Raw genomic sequence first — 19,764 nt, 5'->3', positions numbered from 1 at the left:
TCTACGGTACAGAGGGATCTGGGTGTCCTGGTGCATGAAACACATGCCACAGCTGTACAGGGCCTTAGTGATACTGCATCTGGAGTACTGTGTACATTTTGGTCTCCTTACTTCAGAAAGTATATAATTGCATTAGAAGCAGTTCAGAGAAGGGTCACTAAACTGAATCCTGCATTGAAGGGGTTAGCTTATGAGTAAAAGTTGAGTAGGTTGGACCTATACCCATTGCAGTTTAGAAGAATGAGAGGTGATTTTATTGAAACATATAAGATCCTGAGGGGACTTCATAGAGTGGACACTGAGAGGATGTTTCCCTTTGTGGGGGGATCTAGAACCAGGAGACAGTGTTTAAAAACTAGGGCTCTCCCATTTGAGACTGAGATGAAGAGAATTTGTTTTCCTCAGAGGGTCGTTAGTCTGTGGAATTCTCTTACCCAGAGAGCAGTGGAGGCTGGCTTATTAAATTTATTCAAGGCGGAGTTAGATAGCATTTTGATTGACAATGGAGTCAAGGGTTATGGGAGACAGGAAAGTGGAGTTGAGGCCAGAATCAGGTCAGCCATGATCTTATCGAATGGTGGAGCAGGCTCAAGGGGCCAAATGGCCTAGTCCTCCTCTAATTCTTGTGGTTAAACACTGGGGAACATTGGGATATGGGGACGTTAAAAACTAGGGAACAATGGGATAGGGAGAGGTTAAACACTGGGGAACGATGAGATAATGAGGGGTTAAACACTGGGGAATAGTGAGATATAGACAGGTTAAGTATTGGGGAATAGTGGGGGACATGGAGAGGTTAAACACTGAAGAATAGTGGGATATTGAGAGGCAAAGCACTGGGGAAAGTGAAGCATATGGGAACATAAAAACAAGATTAGGCCATTGAGCACCTCAAGTCTGTTCCACCATTCAGTTAGATTGGACCGGACTTTGCGATCAGTTTGAAGGTAGGCATTGCCAACTGACCTCAGAAATGCGAATTTACCCTAGTTCATTGGCTGCACTGACAATTTCAACCTCTGGCTGCAGAAAGGTACATCTGCAAAGACTAGCGGTGAGGACAAAGCCACACCCCCTAATGATGTCACCAGCTGAAGACACGCCCCTTGAGGTCAATCTTCACCTCAGCAGCAGGTGAGTTTGTTTATATTGGCCCAGAGCTTCCAGTCAGCAATGGAGAGGATCTACTTGCCACTATTCAATAGCTGGAAGCTTTGCTCCAACAGTGCCGGAGGCCTAGGGCTGAGTGTAATCCCAACACAGCTAGGGCCCCATGGCGGGGTGAACATTGTCCAGGGATGGTGAACATTGTCCGGGGGGGGTGGTGAACACTGTCGGGGGAGGCGTACAACATTTGAGGGGGGGGCGAACATTGTCAGGGGGGTGAACAATGTCAGGGGAGGGGTACAACATTTGGGGGTGAACATTGCTAGGGGAGGGGTGAACATTCTCGTGGGGGGTGAGCATTCTTGGGGGTGCTGTCCTGCTTTTTGACACTCCAGCTGATTAATTTGGAATTTTGCTGGTTTTATACCTGCTCTAAGAAGCTATAAATAATTCAGTGTAAAAGCCAGGTTAAGTATAGGATAAAGAGCCTAAGTCCCCATGGCTCTGGCCATCTGATCCCACTGCCATTGGAATCAAGGAGCAATCAGAGCAGAGTAAAACTGGCAGAGGCCCAGAACTTCCACTCTGCAGATGGTCGTACCCCACACATATCCCCCAAGATGTGCTACGTGACCCCTCAGAAGTTGCAACATACTGACTATGAGGGAATTACCCGGGAAATTTGGGTTTCCAATGGGTAACTCCCCTTCATCCAGAACCCTCCAAAAATGTCTGAAACTTCGAGTTTGAGTCAGAGACATTGGATGGTTCTGACTCAGTTAGCTGGATAGTTACCCTGGCAAGGTTAGACAAAAAGAAACAGTTCTAACTCCTGGGTAACTATACTCACACTGACCAACACCCCGCACTCCCGCACCCCCACCAACCATCCAAACCCTCCAACTACCCTCAACCCCCAAGTACACCCTGACCCTCCAACCCCTTCAACTTCACCCCAATCCTCTGACACCCTTCCCACCCTGACCTGGGCCAACCTCACCACCTGACTCACCCTGCCACCCTACACAGCTGGCATCCTATCACCCTACCAACCCTCCCACCTAACACCCTATCCAGCTAGCACCCTACCCACCCTGCCCCCCTATCCAGCTAGCACCCTACCCACCCTGCCACCCTACACAGCTGGCACCCTATCACCCTTCCCACCTTGCCACTTACACCCTCCCACCCTACCCACTTACCTCACTCACACTCATTCACTAATGCAGTGAAAAGCCAGTTAAATGACCCAAAGCTTTTTAATGCATTAGTGAATGAGAACTCACCAAAATACGGCAGCTAGTGCTGTAAAAAGTAGACGTGTCTTGGCTTCCCCTGACAATCTTGCACTATGAGGATGGACTCCGAGAACAGTTACACTCCACAGAGGCCTGGTTCGGAAGTCTGGGCGAGAAATGTGGAGCTCTGGCACTATTTTTAAAAATCGGAGCAGATTGGTAACCTGAGAGTGATTGCCACTGCTCGGAAGATTGGGGCCCATAAATTTAAACATCTTGCCTAGGTAGCGTGGATGTGCGTGTGCTGGGACTTCCTCAGGGCCCCGGGGTGTAGCAGGAGGTCTCTCCCCATATCGGAAGATTTGGGCCAATGACTTTCAACACTTTTAAACACGTTAAGAAATATGCAGAACTTTCAGCTCAACTCACAATTTGTTTTCTCCTTTAGTTTCTGCACCAGCCCAGTTTAATTATATATTTTTTTTGCCTATGAGACTTTATATAAAAATCCTTTCTTATCTGTGAGATTTTTTACATAATTTAATTTTATTCCCACTTATCTTGCTAGTATTTTATCTAAACTTCAAGCCTGAGTATCCCTTACCATTTTCCCAGGGAGTTGAAAGTCTCTCCCTCCCTCCGTCTCCCAACCTCTTGCCCTTTTCCCCATGGGAGCTGTGCAAGCAGAATCTGCAGGGCACAGCTAAGTCAGAAATAAAACACACAAATAAAACCATATCGATATTGTACAAATATGCAAAGACAAATTTATCTGAAATTTAAGAAAAATGTTTTGGGAATAGCATCATTATGAGCTGGAGGATGTCATGTTGCAGAGATTTGTAACGTATTAAAGGGATTTATAGTATCTAATACATGGCTGAACCACTCATCATCAGGCTTTACACCTGCTAATATCAGCTCTCATTTAAATAGCGTTAAACCCAGTGTTATTTGTGGGCAATCAGCCCAAATTCATTAAATACAGGTCCCTGCCATTTTACAAAGTGGCCCAGCAGGACCATTATCAGAAGCTCTGGAGGAGCACATTCTCAAGTATCACTACTTCCTTTTGCCAGCATAAGTCTGTGCATGTGCAGATGTTGGCAGCTGCGACTCCCTTTTGAACCCCGATAGCATTGCCTTTATTAGGACCACGAGATCTGGGCCACAATGGTTGATCTGTATCTTTACTCTAACTACTCACCTTGGTTCCATAATATCCTTGCCCACCAGCTTAGTCTATGCAACCTGTCCCCATAATTTAACTCATTGAACCAGTGTTGTATCCTTTCTATATACCTCTGCTCCAACATATTTACTCCATATCTTTCTGTTCCCAATGTGTTTCCAATATATTGCAATGTTTACCCAGTGCGTATCCTCTATGTCTAGTGTGTAGCTGCTTTATTAGCCAAAAAATGTAAGGAATCTTTTTGGATTAGATTCCAGTTCCCAAATATTTTCACAATGCAGTGTTTGTCCCACAAGGTTCGTGTGCAAAGATCGTACAGCCATTTCTCTGGTGACATCCAAAAGGATCAAATCGTGGTGACAGGAAAATGTTTTGTTAAACACATCCAAAGGTTGAGATAGAAGTTCAGGAGAACGCAGACTCATGGGAAGCCCTGAGGCAGCCCCTCAGGAGGTGAGTAAGTTGCCCATGATTCTGCCGACTGTCATACGGAGACGGCTCCGGGAACAATGCGACGGATGTGTGTGTAGGACTTCCTAACGGTGACACTGCCGTGGTGCGATACCCCACGGGGCAAGACACACTCCTCCGTCAGCTTTTCCTTCTCTGTGTCCCAGCACAAGACGGTGGCAATAACCTCGTTCTTCTCGTCGCGGCCGCCGGTGATGAAGAGTTTGTTGTTGCAGGCCGCAATCCCGCAGCTGGCGCGTTCATGACCAAACTGTGTGACCAGAGTCCACAAGTCTTCAACGGGGCTGTAGCAGTAAAGGGCCTTCATTGCACCGCCTTGGGAAAGAGAGAGAGAGAGAGATTAAAGCAGCAGTCAGAGTTTACTGAGGCTGGAGTATAGTAGGAAACCAAGGATGGTGGTTTGGTCGAAGGATATTCCAGCTCAATGCAGTATTCCATTATGACAGTATAATGAAAACCCAAGGGAGATCAAAGATTTCCCCCTTCACCTACCACTTATTTTGGCCATGATTTCTCCAACAACCCAGCCCACCTTCCACCTACCTACAACTCCTCATCTTTTGACTTCATGCCCACACCACATCCCCCACCCTCACCTACCCACTTCTCCATGTCCCCCACCCTCACCTACCCATTTCACTATATTCCTCACCCCCACGTATCTAACTCACTGTATCAGTCGCGCGTACCAACCCACCCTTTCACCGTATCCCTCAATGCTACCTTCTCACCTTCTTACTCAATCCCTCAATCTCTTGTTTCCCCAGAATCACATTAAATTGTTCCTTGACTCCATAAACACTGTCCGTTTCAATGTCCTTCCCCAGGTAACTTATTCTTCTACTCGATTGTCCCTGTTTGCCTGCTTCTCTCTTTTTGAAATCAGAACTTATGTCCCCTACTGTTCGAACCCTGTTACCCAAATTACAATTCCTTCCATCAGCGGCTCTTTTGGTGCCCGTTTTGGGTTTATCAACTAACTAATCCACCCAATAGTTACAATGGATAGAAATTAGTCTCATGAAATTATTGTGAAGAAGCTTCTTCAGTAACAAAAGATTGTCCAGAGGATGGCGCTATTGTTTGCTCTTCACATATGTCCCACCACAAAAATAGCATCTAGATAAAAGCAAAGTTCTGTGGATGCTGGAAATCTGAAATAAAAACAAATGTTGGAAAAGCTGAGCAGGCCTGGTAGCATCTGTGGAGAGAGAAACAGAGTTAACGTTTCGAATCTGTGTGACTCTTCTTCAGAGCTAAAGAGAAGTAGAAATGTGATGGATTTTGTGATTTCTACTTCTCTTTAGCTCTGAAGAAGAGTCACACAGATTCGAAACGTTAACTCTGTTTCTCTCTCCACAGATGCTGCCAGACCTGCTGAGCTTTTCCAGCATTTTCTGTTTTTATTAAAAATGGCATCGACCAGCGATTGCTAATACGAGACAGCTGCATTTTTCACAGATGCCCAACTTAGGAAACTCAAAAAAGTTGACAAACAGCTCAGAAAATCTGACATAGCACAAAAGATCAGGCAACTCATTAAAACTAAGTACAACTGAAACATGGGTCTGAATTTTACCAGCCCTCTGGAGACCGGCTGGGAGGCAGGAGGCCTTGTATAAAGGGGGGCAGAAGGCTTTGGGAGGGGAACCTGATGACTTCCCGCCACCACAGGATATTCTCAACAGCAGGGGCATCAGTAGGGCAGCTGCCTTCTGACGGAGGTGGGCAGCCAATTAATGGCCACCCCCCACCCCTGTTGGCATTTTCCCAGTGACGGAATGGGCCCCCACCATGCACAGACGCCGCCAGGCAAATATGGTTGCCAACCCTCCAGGATTGAAGATTAATTTCCTGGGTGCTGCTGTGTGCAATCCTGGAGAAAAATCATTGGGACATTAGAAAAGATTGGGGTTTTTTTGTCATTTTCTTTGAACTTTTCTCTTTGCCAGGTGTAAAAATATTGAAAATGGGGAAAAGAGGTTATTTGGCTGACAGTCAAGCATCATCCAATTGAATAACAATGTAAATTTCTATCATGTTATGATCATTCTTCCCTAGAGGCCCCTTGACACTGAGATTATTAATTACCCCTTTCTCATTGCACAATACTAGATTTAAAATAGCCCGTTCCCTAATTGGTTCCTCAACAAACTGTTCTAGAAAACCATCTTGTATGCATTCCAGGAATTCACCCTCCACAACAATTGTCTGAATTTGGTTTACCCAATCTATATGTAAATTGAAGTCCCTCTCGAGTATTGGCCTTCTTCCTGCAGCTTTGGCCGTGGCCACCACTATCGGTGGCGCTGCTAAGCTGCCGGACTTCTAATTGGGCCTCTGTGGTGACTGAGGGTGTAGCCTCTCCTGCTGTGTATCAGGGGTCATGTGATGTTCTGGGAGGCTCCGACCAATAAGCCCTAAGCGTGGGCAATCCGAGGGGTGAGGCTTCCTGACCAAGCATGTAGCTCCTAAAAAGCTCTCTATAATAAAGTTTATCTGTTTCTTGTTGAAACCTATCCGCTCTGTCGAGTCATTACATTTGACGGAGGGTAAAATAGCTCCAACGCTGCACCTCACCTTGTTAACATGAGTGCACCGAATCTCCCTCGCCATGGAAAGTGCTGTGGGAGATTCGCAGACTTTGCAACACCTACAATGGGGGGCTCATCTTCATGTGGGGTGGGAACCTACCACCGAGCGTGGCACGAAAACCAGACCTAGAGCATCGAAGCGAGAGGCAATGTCCGCTGTTAGAAATATGAAAAGACCTAGTGGAAACACTTCAGCAGCAACTTCGAGGTTAATTTGTTCTAGATGTGGGGGTGACCACAAATCGGACACCTTTGGATTCAAGGAGGTAGAATGCCATTACTGTCATAAGAAAGGTCATGTTGTAAGGCAATGCAGGGCGATGTCAAAACAGCCCATAAATACAGCAGAACCTGAAGCTGCCGACACCGACATCTATTCCCTATAAAACGTAACCGCTGTAAGAACTGAATCTTCACAATCCAAGTTAATGAGAAGCCACTAATAACGGAGGCGGATACGGGAGCCTCAACTACAGTGGTGGGAGAGCACACTTTCAAATACCTTAGTGAAGGTACCCAGCCACTAAACCTGGAGCAGACAACCGCTAAATTAAAGACATACACGGGAGAGTCTATTCAGGTAAAGGACATTGCCACAGTACCAGTATCTTATAGGCAACAGACAGCCCAGTTGCCTGTGATAATAGTGAAAGCAGAAGGACCCAGTCTGCTAGGCCAAGATTGGTTACAGAAAATCAAGCTTGACTGGTCTGAGATATTTCACCTGAAACAGGAAGTTCCTGGACTGCTAAAGATTTTTTTTTTATTCATTCACGGGATGTGGGCTTCGCTGGTTGGGCCAGAATTTATTGCCCATCCCTAGTTGCCCTTGAGAAGGTGGTGGTGAGCTGCCTTCTTGAACTGCTGCTGTCCATGTGGTATAGGTACACCCACAGTGCTGTTAGGAAGGGAGCTCCAGGATTTTGACCCAGTGACAATGAAGGAACGGTGATATATTTCCAAGTCAGGATGGTGTGTGGCTTGGAGGGGAACTTCCAGATGGGAACACCACCACCCATCTGCTGCCCTTGTCTTTCTAGATGGTAGTGATCGTGGGTTTGGAAGGTGCTGTCTAAGGAGCCTTGACGAATTCCTGCAGTGCATCTTGTAGATGGTGTACACTGCTGCTACTGTGCATCGGTGGTGGAGGGAGTGAATGTTTGTGGATGTGGTGCCAATCAAGCGGAATGCTTTGTCCTGGATAGTGTCAAGCTTCTTGAGCATTGTGTCATCCAGGCAAGAGGGGAGTATTCCATCACACCCCTGACTTGTGCCTTGTAGATGGTGGACAGGCTTTTGGGAGTCAGGAGGCGAGTTACTCATCACACAATTTCTAGCCTCTGACCTGCTCTTGTAGCCACAGTATTTATATGGCTAGTCCAGTTCAGCTTCTGGTCAATGGTAACTCCCAGAATGTTGATAGTGGGAGATTCAGTGACGGTAATGCCATTGAATGTGAAGGGCGATGGTTAGATTCTCTCTTGTTTGAGATGTTCATGCCTGGCACTTGTGGCTCAAATGTTACTTGCCACTTGTGAGCCTAAGCCTGGATATTGTCCAGGTCTTAATGCATTTGGACATGGACTGCTTCATATCTGAGGAGTCGCGAATGGTGCTGGACATTGTGCGATCATCAGCAAACATCTTCACTCCTGATCTGATGGAAGGAAGGTCATTGATGAAGCAACTGAAGATGCTTGGGCCGAGGACACTACCCTGAGGAACTCATGCAGTGATGTCCTGGAGCTGAGATGACTGATCTCCAACAACTACAACCACCTTCCTTTGTGCTAGGTATGACTCCAACCAATGGAGAGTTTTCCCTCTGATTCCCATTGACTCCAGTTTTGCTAGGGCTCCTTGATGTCACACTTGGTCAAATGCTGCCTTGATGTCAAGGGCAGTCACTCTCACCTCACCTCTGGAGTTCAGCTCTTTTGTCCATGTTTGAACCAAAGCTGAAATGAGGTCAGGAGCCAAGTGGCCCTTGCAGAACCCAAACTGGGCATCACTGAGCAGGTTATTGCTAAGCAAGTGTCGCTTGATAGCACTGTTGATGACCCCTTCTATTACTTTACTGATGATCGAGAGTAGATTGATGGAGCGGTAATTGGCTGTGTTGGATTTGTCCTGTTTATTGTGTGCAGGACATACCTGGACAATTTTCCACATAGCCGGGTAGATGCCAGTGTTGTAGCTGTATTGGAACAGCTTGGCTAGGGGTGCGGCAAGTTCTGGGGCATAAGTCTTCAGCACTATTGCTGGAATATTGTCAGGACCCGTAGCCTTTGCAGTATCCAATGCCTTCAGCTGTTTCTTAGTATCAAGTGGAGTGAATCGAATTGACTGAAGACTGGCATCTGTGATGCTGGGGACCTCCGGAGGAGGCCAAGATGGATCATCCACTCAGCATTTCTGGCTGAAGATTGTAGCAAATGCTTCAGCCTTACCTTTTGCATTGACATGCTGGGCTCCTCCATCAGTGAGGATAGAAATATTTGTGGAGCCTCCTCCTCCAGTGAGTTGTTTAATTGTCCACCACCATTCACGACTGGATGTGGCAGGACTGCAGAGCTTAGATCTGATCCATTGGTTGTGGGATGGCTTAGCTCTGTCTATCACTTGCTGCTTATGCTGTTTAGCACACAAGTAGTCCTGTGTTATAGCTTCACCAAGTTGACACCTCATTTTTAGGTATGTCTGTGCTCCTGGCATGCTCTCCTGCACCCTTCATTGAACCAGGGCTGATCCCCTGGCTTGATGGTAATGGTAGAGTAGGGCCAGGCCATGAGGTTACAGATTGTGTTTGAGTACAATTCTGCTGCTGCTGATGGCTCACAGTGCCTCATAGATGCCCAGTCTTGAACTAGATCTGTTCAAAACCATTTAGCCCAGTGGTAGTGCCACACAACTCCATGGAGGGTGTCTTCAATGTGAAGGCAACCGCAACAACTGTGTGGTGGTCACTCCTACCAATTCAGTCATGGACAGATGCATCTGCAGCAGGCAGGTTGGTGAGGATAAGTATGTTTTTCCCTCTTGTTGCTTGCTGCAGATCCAGTCTAGCAGCTATGTCCTTTAGGACTCGGCCAGCTCGGTCAGTAGTGGTGCTAGCTCCAAGTCGTGTCTGGGACATTATCTGTAAGATATGATTCTGTGAGGATGACTATGTCAGGCTGTTGCTTGTAAGGCTCTCCCAATTTTGGCACTAGCCCCCCGATGTTAGTAAGGAAGACTTTGCAGGGTTGACAGGGCTGAGATGTCGTTGTCATTTCTGGTGCCTAGGTCGATACCGGGCGGTCCACCCGGTTTCATTCCTCTTTTTGAGACTTTGTAGTGGTTTGATACAACTGAGTGGCTTGCTAGGCCTTTCAGAGTGAACCATGTATTGCTGGAGTCTGGAGTCACATGTAGGCCAGACAGGATGGCCGGTTTGCTTCTCTAAAAGGGCATTAGTGAACCAGATGGGTTCATGGCCATCATTAGACTTTTAATTCCAGATTTTCATCTGCCTTGGCAGGATTTGAAACCAGGTCCCCAGAGCATTACCCTGGGTCTCTGGATTACTAGGCCAGTGACAATACCACTATGCTATTGCCTCCCCCTAAATATGACAATGCATTTCAGGATGAATTAGACACGTTAAAAGGCTTGCAAGCAAAAATATAAGTGGATCCTCAGGCAACACCATGTTTCTTTAAGGCCAGGCCTTATGCGTTGAAGGAAAAGGCGGATGTAGAACTGTGCCGGTTAGAAAAACTGGGCATCATCCAACCTGTCCAATTCTCAGAATTGGCAGCACCCATAGTTCCAGTGGTTAAGCCTGACCATAAACAAGGCAGCCAAAATAGACAAGTGCTCCATTCTAAGGATAGACAACATATATGCAAAGCCTGCTGGTGGCAAGTCCTATGCAAAATTGGATATTAGCCACGCCTACCAACAATTAAAACCGGATAGTACATCAAGAGAATACGTGACTATCAACACAGATAAGGGTCTTTATCAGTATACTGGCCTACCCTTTGGAGTATCGTTTGCATGCACTATCTTCCAAAGAACAATGGAGAGTCTTTTGCAAGGACTTCCCCGAGTGGTAGTAAACCGAGATGATGTTCTGATCACAGAGTCAACCGAGACCGAACACTTGGCCAACCTGGAGGAGGCGTTAAGAGGGTTCATGGAAGCCAGCGTACGATTAAAGAAGGAAAAATGCACATTTCAAGTGCCAGAAGTTATTTACCTGGGTCACAGGGCGGACACCATGAGTTTGCATCCTGTAGAAGAGAAAGATCGGGCAATAAAAAATGCGCCCTCACCGTCTAATGTAACCAAACTCAAGTCTTTCCTGGGTATGATCAATTACTATAGCTGCTTCTTGCCAAGCTTATCAACGGTGTTAGCACCATTACACTTGTTAAAAAAAATCACCATTGATCATGAAATTCACAACAGGAAGAAGCTTTTGTGAGAGTAAAGAAATTATTAGGTTCATCGTGATTATTGGTACATTACGATCCAGGGAAGGAGTTGGTATTAACATGTGATGCCTCTGCTTATGATATGGGAGCTGTGTTATCACACAGAATGGAAAATGGATCAGAAAGGCCCATTGGCTATGTCTCAAGAACCCTCTCCACAGCCAAGAAGGATTATTCCCAGCAACAAAAGGAAGGTTTATTGGTGATATTCAGAATGCAGAAATTCCACCAGTATCTGCATGGATGACATTTCACCATTGTGTCGGACCATAAACCATTAATGGGTTATTCAGTGAGGATAAGGCCATTCCGCCAATAGCATCAGCACGAATACAACATGGGGCTTTGATAGTATCTGCATACGAATGTACTTTTTTGCACCATCCTGGCTTGTATATGGCAAATGCAGAGGCACTCAGTTGTCTCCCGTTACCAGATAGCATTGTGCCACATGAAGTTATGCTATAAGGTCAATTACTTGGATTCTTCACCTGCGTGTGCAAAGCAAATTAGAAATTGGATGAACAGAGATCCAATATTGTTGAAAGTCAGAGACTTTGTTTTGCAAGAATGGTCAAATTCGCCTGTTCTCAAACAGTTGAGACCATTCCATGCCTGAAACACAGAGTTAAGCTGTCAAGATGGAATTTTGTTGTGGGGAACAAGAGTTGTCATCCCTTCACAAGGAAGAGAACCACTCTTGGCAGAGCTTCACAATGCGCATCCAGGCATATCAAAGATGAAAATGTTTGCACAAAGCTATGTCTGGTAGCCAGACATTGACGGTGACAGTGAAAGCATGGTCAAGCACTGTTTCCACTGTCAACAACAACACAAGTTGCCTGTTTCAGCTCCCCTGCACCTGTGGCAGTGGCCTGGTCCATCCTGGGTTAGACTACATATTGATTATGCAGTTCTATTCTTAGGGACCATGTATTTGTTGATCATAGATGCGCATTCTAAATGGATGGATGTATACAAAGTCAAATCACCAACATCGAGTGAAACCATCTAGAAGCTGCATCATTGTTTTAGCATACATGGCCTACTGGAAATCGTTGTTTCTGATAATGGTACGGTCTTTAGCAGTACAGAGATTCATGAATTTAAATGGAATCAGACATATTAAAACAGCCCCTTACCATCCCTCATCAAATAGTTTAGTTGAGAGAGCTGTGAAAACATTCAAGTCTGGTATGACGAGATTATCAGAAGGTACTGTAGAAACTCGACTTTCCCACTTTCTTCTCAGTTATCACACAACGCCACATGCGACTACAGGTTCAAAACCATCTGAATTATTGATGAAACACCACCCAAGTACAAGGTTAACTCTGGTTTTTCCAAACTTAGAGGGGAAGGTAGAGAGGAATCAGAGTAATCAAATATTGAATCATGATATTCACAGCAAAGCTTGCACATTCAGTGTAGGTGACACAGTATTCATGCAAAATTTCAGAAGTGGACCTTGTTGGATTCAGAGACCGGTCCCTTATCCTTCTAAGTGTAAGTGGAAAATAGAATCTTTCGTAAGCACGTGGACCATATTCATGATAGAGAGACCTTCCAACAACCAACTATTCCACCTATGATTAACGGTGAACCATCAATCCCTAAGGTGACAGATCGACCTAGAATAGACATGCCCGATGTCTCTATAGAGTTGCCAAACCCAGAACTGCCACTTTCTAATGTGTGTCATGCTGCAGTTCTTGATCATGCCAATCCTGTTGAGGAACCTCAAGTGGTAGAGCTATGCCGCTCTAGCCATATAAGGAGAGCATCTCAGAAAATTAATTTTTAATCACCTGAATTTGTATATATGTATATGTTGTTGGATATTCAAATATTCCCTGTAAATAGAAACTGTAAAAAACTAAAGGGGGAGGAAATTTAGTAACTGAAGGTATAGCCTCTCCTGCTGTCTATCAAGGGTTAGGTGATGCTCTTGGAGGTTCCACCCAATGAGCCCTAAGCACGGGCAATCCAGGGGGTGGGGCTTCCTGACAAGAGTCCTGATCGAGCATGTAGCACCTGAAAAGCTCTCTGCAATAAAGTTTATCTATTTCTTGTTCAAACCTGTTACAGCGTCCTAATTGGCTACCATTGGTAAAATGCCCCCCTGGGTCCTCCATCCATCCACACAGCCTAAGGACCTGCTTAGATCCCAGTGGTGGCTGGTCAGTCTGGGATTTGGTAAGATACCAGCCACAACCCAGAATACAGGCCTATGGCCAAGGCTTATTGCCTCAAGATGACTAAATAATTTGCTTTTTATTGCACACGGTTTTGATATTTTTACTGATGTTTTGGGCTCACATTGCACAGTTCAATTTGTTGTTCTGTGAAGCTGAAACCCAATGACTTCACGAATAGGAAACATTGGAATTGGAATAGGTCATTCAGTCCCTTGAGCCTGTGCCGCCATTCAATTAAATCACTGCTAATCTGTATCAGTTTTAATTATCCACTTGCTCCATATCCCTTAATACCCTTACCCCCAAAAAAACTATCAATCTCAGTCTGAATGGTTCCAATTGTTCCAGAGTCCCAGGTGGCTCCAGGGAGTCTTAAAAAAATGTGAGAAGTGTGTGAGAGAGAGAGTGTGTGAAAGAGAGAAAGTGAAAGAGAGAGTGAGTGAGTGAGTGAGTGAAAGAGAGAGAGAGTGAGTGAGTGAGTGAGAGAGTGTGTGAGAGAGAGAGAGAGTGAGAAAGAGTGAGTGAGTGAGTGAGTGAGTGAGTGAGTGAGTGAGTGAGTGAGTGTGAGTGAGTGAGTGAGTGAGTGAAAGAGAGAGAGAATGAGTGAGAGAGTGTGAGAGAGAGTGAGAAAGTGAGTGAGTGAGTGAGTGAGTGAGTGAGAGTGAGTGAGTGAGTGAGTGAGTGAGTGAGTGAGTGAGTGAGTGAGTGAGTGAGTGAGTGAGTGAGTGAGTGAGTGAGTGAGTGAGTGAGTGAGTGAGTGAAAGAGAGAGAGAGAGTGAGTGAGTGAGAGAGTGTGAGTGAGTGAGTGTGAGTGAGTGAGAGAGTGTGAGAGAGAGAGAGAGAGAGAGAGAGAGTGAGAGAGAGAGAGACTCAGGCCAGAATTTTCTGGCCCCGCTGTAGTGGGTACCCCCATGACGGATGCGGCCATTGACTTTGGCAGGACCAAAAGAGGGGCCAGAAAATTCCAGCCTCAGTCTTCAGACCGGCCAAATTCTGAGAAAAATGTGACGCCACAGGAAAACAGATAAGTAATTGGTTGGTGAGTATTTTCTCATTTACCTTTCAAAACTTGAATAATTTATTGGATTTTATTAATGGTAGTAAAGATTACTAGCAGTAGTAAAGCTTATTAGCAGTAGGATCTAGGCTTCTAATCTCCAGTTTATAAGAAACAGCCTATAAAGCAAAGTTCAGAAATGGCAGGGCCGCTCAGCTGGGTGTAACGCCCATCCTGTAACATGTAGAGAGCCGTGGCCACTTCCTGTGGCCTGGACAACCACATGTGCAGGAAGGGTCACCAGCTGCCAAAACTTGAGCTCCAGGTTTTGGAACTCGAGCGATGGCTGGAGTCACTGTGGTGCATCTTTGAGGCTGAAAACTACGTGTATAGCAGGTTAAGAGAGTACAGGCAGAGAGGGAATGGCTGACTGCCAGTGTAGGACGTCCAGACAGGTAGTGCAGGAGTTCCCCCGAGCCTACCTCGCTCACTAACCAGTGTTCCGTTTTGGTCACCGAACACCAGTGAGGGTGGTGGTTTCTCAGAGGAGTTCAGCCAAAGCCAACTCCAATCTAGAACAGTTTGTTGAGGAACCAACTTGGGGGCAGGCTATTTTAGTTCTAGCATTGTGCAATGTGAAAGAGCTAATTAATAATCTCATTGTAAAGGAGACTCTAGGGAACAGTAACCATAAGATGATAACGTAAAATTCTAAGTTTAAAAGTGATATTTTTCAATCTGGAGCTAGGGTCTTAAATCAAAACAAAGGAAACTATGAAGGTATGAGGGCATGTTGGCTGTGGTAGATTGGGAAACTACATTCAAAGGTATGATGGTAGACAGGCAATGGCTAACATTTAAATAATTAATACATGGTTTACAACAAATATACATATATACATTCCTTTGAGGCACAATAACCCAATAGGAAAAGTGATCCAACTGTGGCTAACAAGAGAATTTTAAAATTCTATTAGATCAAGGGAAGAGGCTTATAAGATTGCCCAAAACAGTACTAAGCCTGAGGATTCAGAGCTTTTTAAAATTCAGCAAAGGAGAACCAAGAAACTGATAAAGAAGGGGAAAATAGAATATGAGAATAAACTAGCGAGAAACATAAAAATGGGTTGTAAAAGCTTCTATAAGTATGTAAGAAATGTATGAAAGAAATTAGTATTAGTAAAAAGTAATAATGGAGAAATTAATGGGACTGAAAGCTGATAAATCCCCTGGACCTGATGATCTACATCCCAGAAAACGGGAAGCTACAGACCTGCTAGCCTGACATCAGTGCTAGGAAAAATGTTAGACTCTATTATAAAGAATGTCATAACTGAACACTTCAAAAATAATAGTAGGATTGGGCAGAGTCGACATTCATTTATGAAAGCGAAATCATGTTTGACAAACCTGTTGGAGTTTTTTGAGAATGTAACTAGCAGGATAGATAAGGGAGAACCAGTGGATGTGGTATATTTGGATTTTCAGTAGGCTTTTGATAAGATCCCACACAAGAGGTTAGTAAAAAAAATTAGATACCATGGGATTGAAGGTAATATACTGACATGGATTGAGAATTGGTTAACGGACAAAAAACAGAGTAGGAATAACGGGTTATTCTCATGCTGGCAGTTTATCACTGGTGGGGTACCACAAGGATCAGTACTTGGGCCCCAGCTATTTGCAATCTATATCAATGATTTGGATGTGGGAACCAAATGTAATATTTCCAACTTTGGTTGGAATGACATAAAACTAGGTAGAAATGTGGGTTGTGAGGAGGATGCAAAGAAGTTTCAATGGGATTTAGACAGGGTAAGTGAGGGGGCTAGAAGATAACGGATGGAATACAATGTGATGATATCCACTTTGGTGGAAAAGAACAGAAATGCAGAGTTTTTTTTTTAAATGGTGAGAGGTTGGGAAGTGTTGATGTCCAAAGGGACTTGGGTGTCCTTGTTCATGAGTCACTGAAAGCTAACATGCAGGTGCAGCAAGCAATTAGGAAGGCAAATGGTACATTGGCTTTTATTGCAAGAGGATTTGAGTACAGAAGTAAAGATGTCTTACTGCAATTGTCTAGAGTCTTGGTGAGACTGCACCTGGAGTATTGCATACAGTTTTGGTCTCCTTACCTAAGGAAGCATTTACTTGCCATAGACGGAGGTTTTGTCAGACTGATTCCTGGGATGGCAGGATTGTCCTATGAGGAACAATTGAGGAGACAGGGCCTATATTCTCTAGAGTTTAGAAGAATGAGAGGCAATCTTGTTGAAACATACAAAATTCTTACAGGGCTCGACTAAGTAGATGCAGGAAGAATATTTCCCCTGGCTGGGGTGTCTAGAACCACGGGACACAGCCTCAGAATAAGGGGTAGGCCATTTAGGACTGAGATGAGAAGGAATTTCTTCACACACAGGGTGGTAAATCTTTGGAATTGTGGTAAAGTGGATACCATGTAACTTTAAGACAATGCAAGTGGACTAACCATGTGACAGTACTGACCAATCACTGTACAGCATGGGCTACTGGTCAGCTGTAAGTCTAGAGCTGGAGGTGGTTGTGGGGGCATGCAAGGATTTAGTGCTCTGCTTTCTGTTGCAATAAACAATCACAGTTTGGTCTTATGTCGGTCTCTCTCCGTTATTGATAGTGAGCATCAAATAACTAGTGTATATGAAGATGTGCAATTCGAGTTTACTCGACTAGTGAACTCATAGACTAAAGACATAAAATTGGCGACGGGGAAGAACATAGCAAAATTGTAAGACCCCTGAGTGAGAATGCACGACACGGGTGAGCAAATCACTAGGAAGAGAATCTGTACTTCAGTTATGAAATAGACGGCAATCAGAGCAGAAAGCAGTGCTGCAGTTTTAAGTTTGAAAGAAAAAAGAAAGAAAACCTGCAGAATCGTGATTGTGGAGATCCCGCCAAAACTCGAAAAGAGCGGGAAACACAGCACAGAAAAGCCGACAGCTGCAGAGACGGAGTTGAAAGAAAAAATGGTTACTGCTCTTAAAGTGGCAATACATTTAAAGAGGTACATGCACGAAAAATGGCTATAGGCAGAAAGTTATAAGGGACCCCAGAGAGAGGGCAACTCTGCAGAAGGCAAAACACGAATCAATCGATGGCAGTCAAGAAAGTCGCGGTAAGCCAAACACCTGAATTTGTCATTAACTGGGAAGCCATCGAAAGTGCAGTCCCCTTGCAGTTGTTCATGATGCTGCAGTTTGGGTGTGTCAATCCATTCGACCCCATTTCAGATGACTGGCCTCAATATGTTGAGTGCCTAGCGTTCTTTTTTACTGCTAATGACATCACAAGAGAAGAAAAGAAGAGGACGATTCTTTTATCCACATGTGGGAGCAAAATGTATGGGCTGATCCACAGCCTCACCTAACATCTCCAACTCATAGGCTTTCAAACAGTTAAGAAAAATTGTACAAAACCACTTAAGACCAAAGCCCTCAGTCACTATGCAGCGCTTCAAGTTATAGACTTCCAGGGGAGACAATAGCTGACTATGTTTCTGCTTTAAAGGCATTAACTGAACATTGCAAATTCAGAACGTCTATTAGTGATATGTTGAGAGGCCGACTGATATGCGGGATTGGAGATGATAGCATTCAAAGTTGTCTGCTAGTCGAAACTAATCTAGACTTCAATAAGGCATTAGAAATAACCACAGCCATGGAGTGTGCTGTTAGAAATTTGTAAGCTGTAAGAGATACACAAAATGGCGCCATCTATCTGGTAGGGCGGGACAGACCAGCAACAAAAGGCGCAAAAACATCGGACCCCACAGAAAGCCGGGAAACAGCCCCCATGTACAGATCAGTAAAAAATCAGCTGTACCACAGTGAAAGCCCACAAAATGAATGAGAGACATGCATCCAGGCATCCAGTGGGTAATCGACAATTCAAACAAGTCGAATGCTTTTTCTGCCACCGCTATGGTCACATAATGCGGCAGTGCAGAGATAGGCTGAGACTGCATTTTAAAGACAAAAAGAGAAATCATGAAATATGTCTCATGGAAGAACCAGAAGAAATGGAATCGGACATCCATTCATTATATAACCTGAAAGTGGGTAAAAATGAGCCCAATCCAAGCGGTCATTATAGTCAATGGAAGTTGATACTGGAGCGTTGATGTCCGTCATTGAAGAATAGACATTCAGATACTCGAATAAAGGAACCCATCCTTTAAAATTGGAAGTTTCGGACATTAAACTGAGAACATACACAGGTGAAGAAATAAGACAGAAAGGGATATGTCAAGTCAAGGTGCAGTATGAGGAACAGTCTGCAAAATTCCCCTATTTGTAATATCAGGCAGGGGACCAAGTCTCCTCAGAAGGAACTGCCTGGGAGAGATAAACCTTGAGGGCCCACTCAGTTCCCAGTTGGAAACTAGAAGTGTTACTGCAGGAAAAAAATGAGTGCGCGAAGACCCAACGGGAGAAACCCGTCAAAGTGTTGCACTGGGACAGAGTTCAAGCTGAAGTTAGCATCCTTCAAAAAGAAAAGGAAAACCTATTAAAGGACTTTCATGAGCTACAAAATTCAGCTCCCAATTTGTGCCACTGAAAAGATAAGAAATGGAAGAGTTAAGGAACAAATTAGCTGAGAAGGGGCAACAATATGAGATTCTCCCAGAAACTATTAATGAGAATAGGAAAGAACTGAAAGAGCTGAAGCAGCAGCTGCATAAAAGCCCTGCAGAAAACTAGAAGGCCCCGAGTTCTCAGGAGAGCTGTCGGAAAACCCAACTACTGAGCTCAGTCACATTCAACTCGCACTTGAGTCTAGTCCAGCCAATAGCGAAATTAAAGAGGAGACCGAGATACAGATCAGTGCTACCAAGAAGAGGGCACAGGAAGAAAAAGAGGAATTATTGACAATCCTCGAAAAGAAACACATTTTTTTTTCTCTCTGTGCATTGTGCTTGTTGCCCTTTATCTGTTTCAGCTTGGAGGGGAGAGGCAGCAAAAGTGAACGTGACCACACCCAGAAGATGATCAAATCATCCACCGACGAACCTGGTGGACAACTGTCCCCTGAAAAGGAGGTCTCAGAAAAACCAGCCAAGGTCGTTGAACTGAGACGCTCAAAACGTCTGAGAAAGCCTCCTGAGATACTTGATTTGTAAATAGTTATTAGTATAAATAGTTCAAGTTATTAAGTTTGTCAACTGTATTTTTTAAGCAAAGGGTGAGGGATGTGGTAAAGTGGAGGACTATGTACCTTTAAGAGAATGCAAGTGGATTAACCATGTTATAGTATTGACCAATCACTGTATAGCACAGGCTACTGGTCAACTGTAAGTCTAGAGCTGAAGGTGGCTGTGGGACCACACAAGGATTTAGTGCTCTGCCCTCTGTTGCATTACACAACCACAGTTTGTTCTTATAACACTCTCTCTCCATTATTGATAGCGAGCATCAACTAACAAGCGTATATGAAGGCGTGCA

General features: G+C 44.7%; 1 protein-coding gene and 1 long non-coding RNA gene across 2 annotated transcripts in view; one reads left to right on the top strand and one right to left on the bottom strand.

Moving 5' to 3' along the window:
- Positions 1 to 3,085: 3,085 nt before the first annotated feature.
- The window catches only part of klhl6 (kelch-like family member 6), a 64,035-nt gene continuing 47,356 nt past the window's right edge, over positions 3,086 to 19,764 (bottom strand). The window contains exon 7 of the mRNA XM_078563548.1: positions 3,086 to 4,326. Coding sequence (XP_078419674.1) covers positions 4,025 to 4,326 — 302 coding nt within the window. The 3' untranslated portion in view covers positions 3,086 to 4,024. The remainder of the gene's footprint in view (positions 4,327 to 19,764) is intronic.
- LOC144693671 (uncharacterized) lies at positions 3,857 to 19,304 on the top strand. Its single transcript, XR_013579582.1, has 3 exons — positions 3,857 to 3,993; positions 14,225 to 14,323; positions 19,262 to 19,304. It is a non-coding gene; the product is annotated as an uncharacterized LOC144693671 (long non-coding RNA).

The sequence above is a fragment of the Cetorhinus maximus genome, chromosome 19 (assembly GCF_964194155.1).
Source record: "Cetorhinus maximus chromosome 19, sCetMax3.hap1.1, whole genome shotgun sequence".
Classification (NCBI taxonomy): domain Eukaryota; kingdom Metazoa; phylum Chordata; class Chondrichthyes; order Lamniformes; family Cetorhinidae; genus Cetorhinus; species Cetorhinus maximus.
The sequence above is the reverse complement of the archived record's forward strand: the minus strand, read 5'-3'. Positions and strand labels throughout refer to the sequence as shown.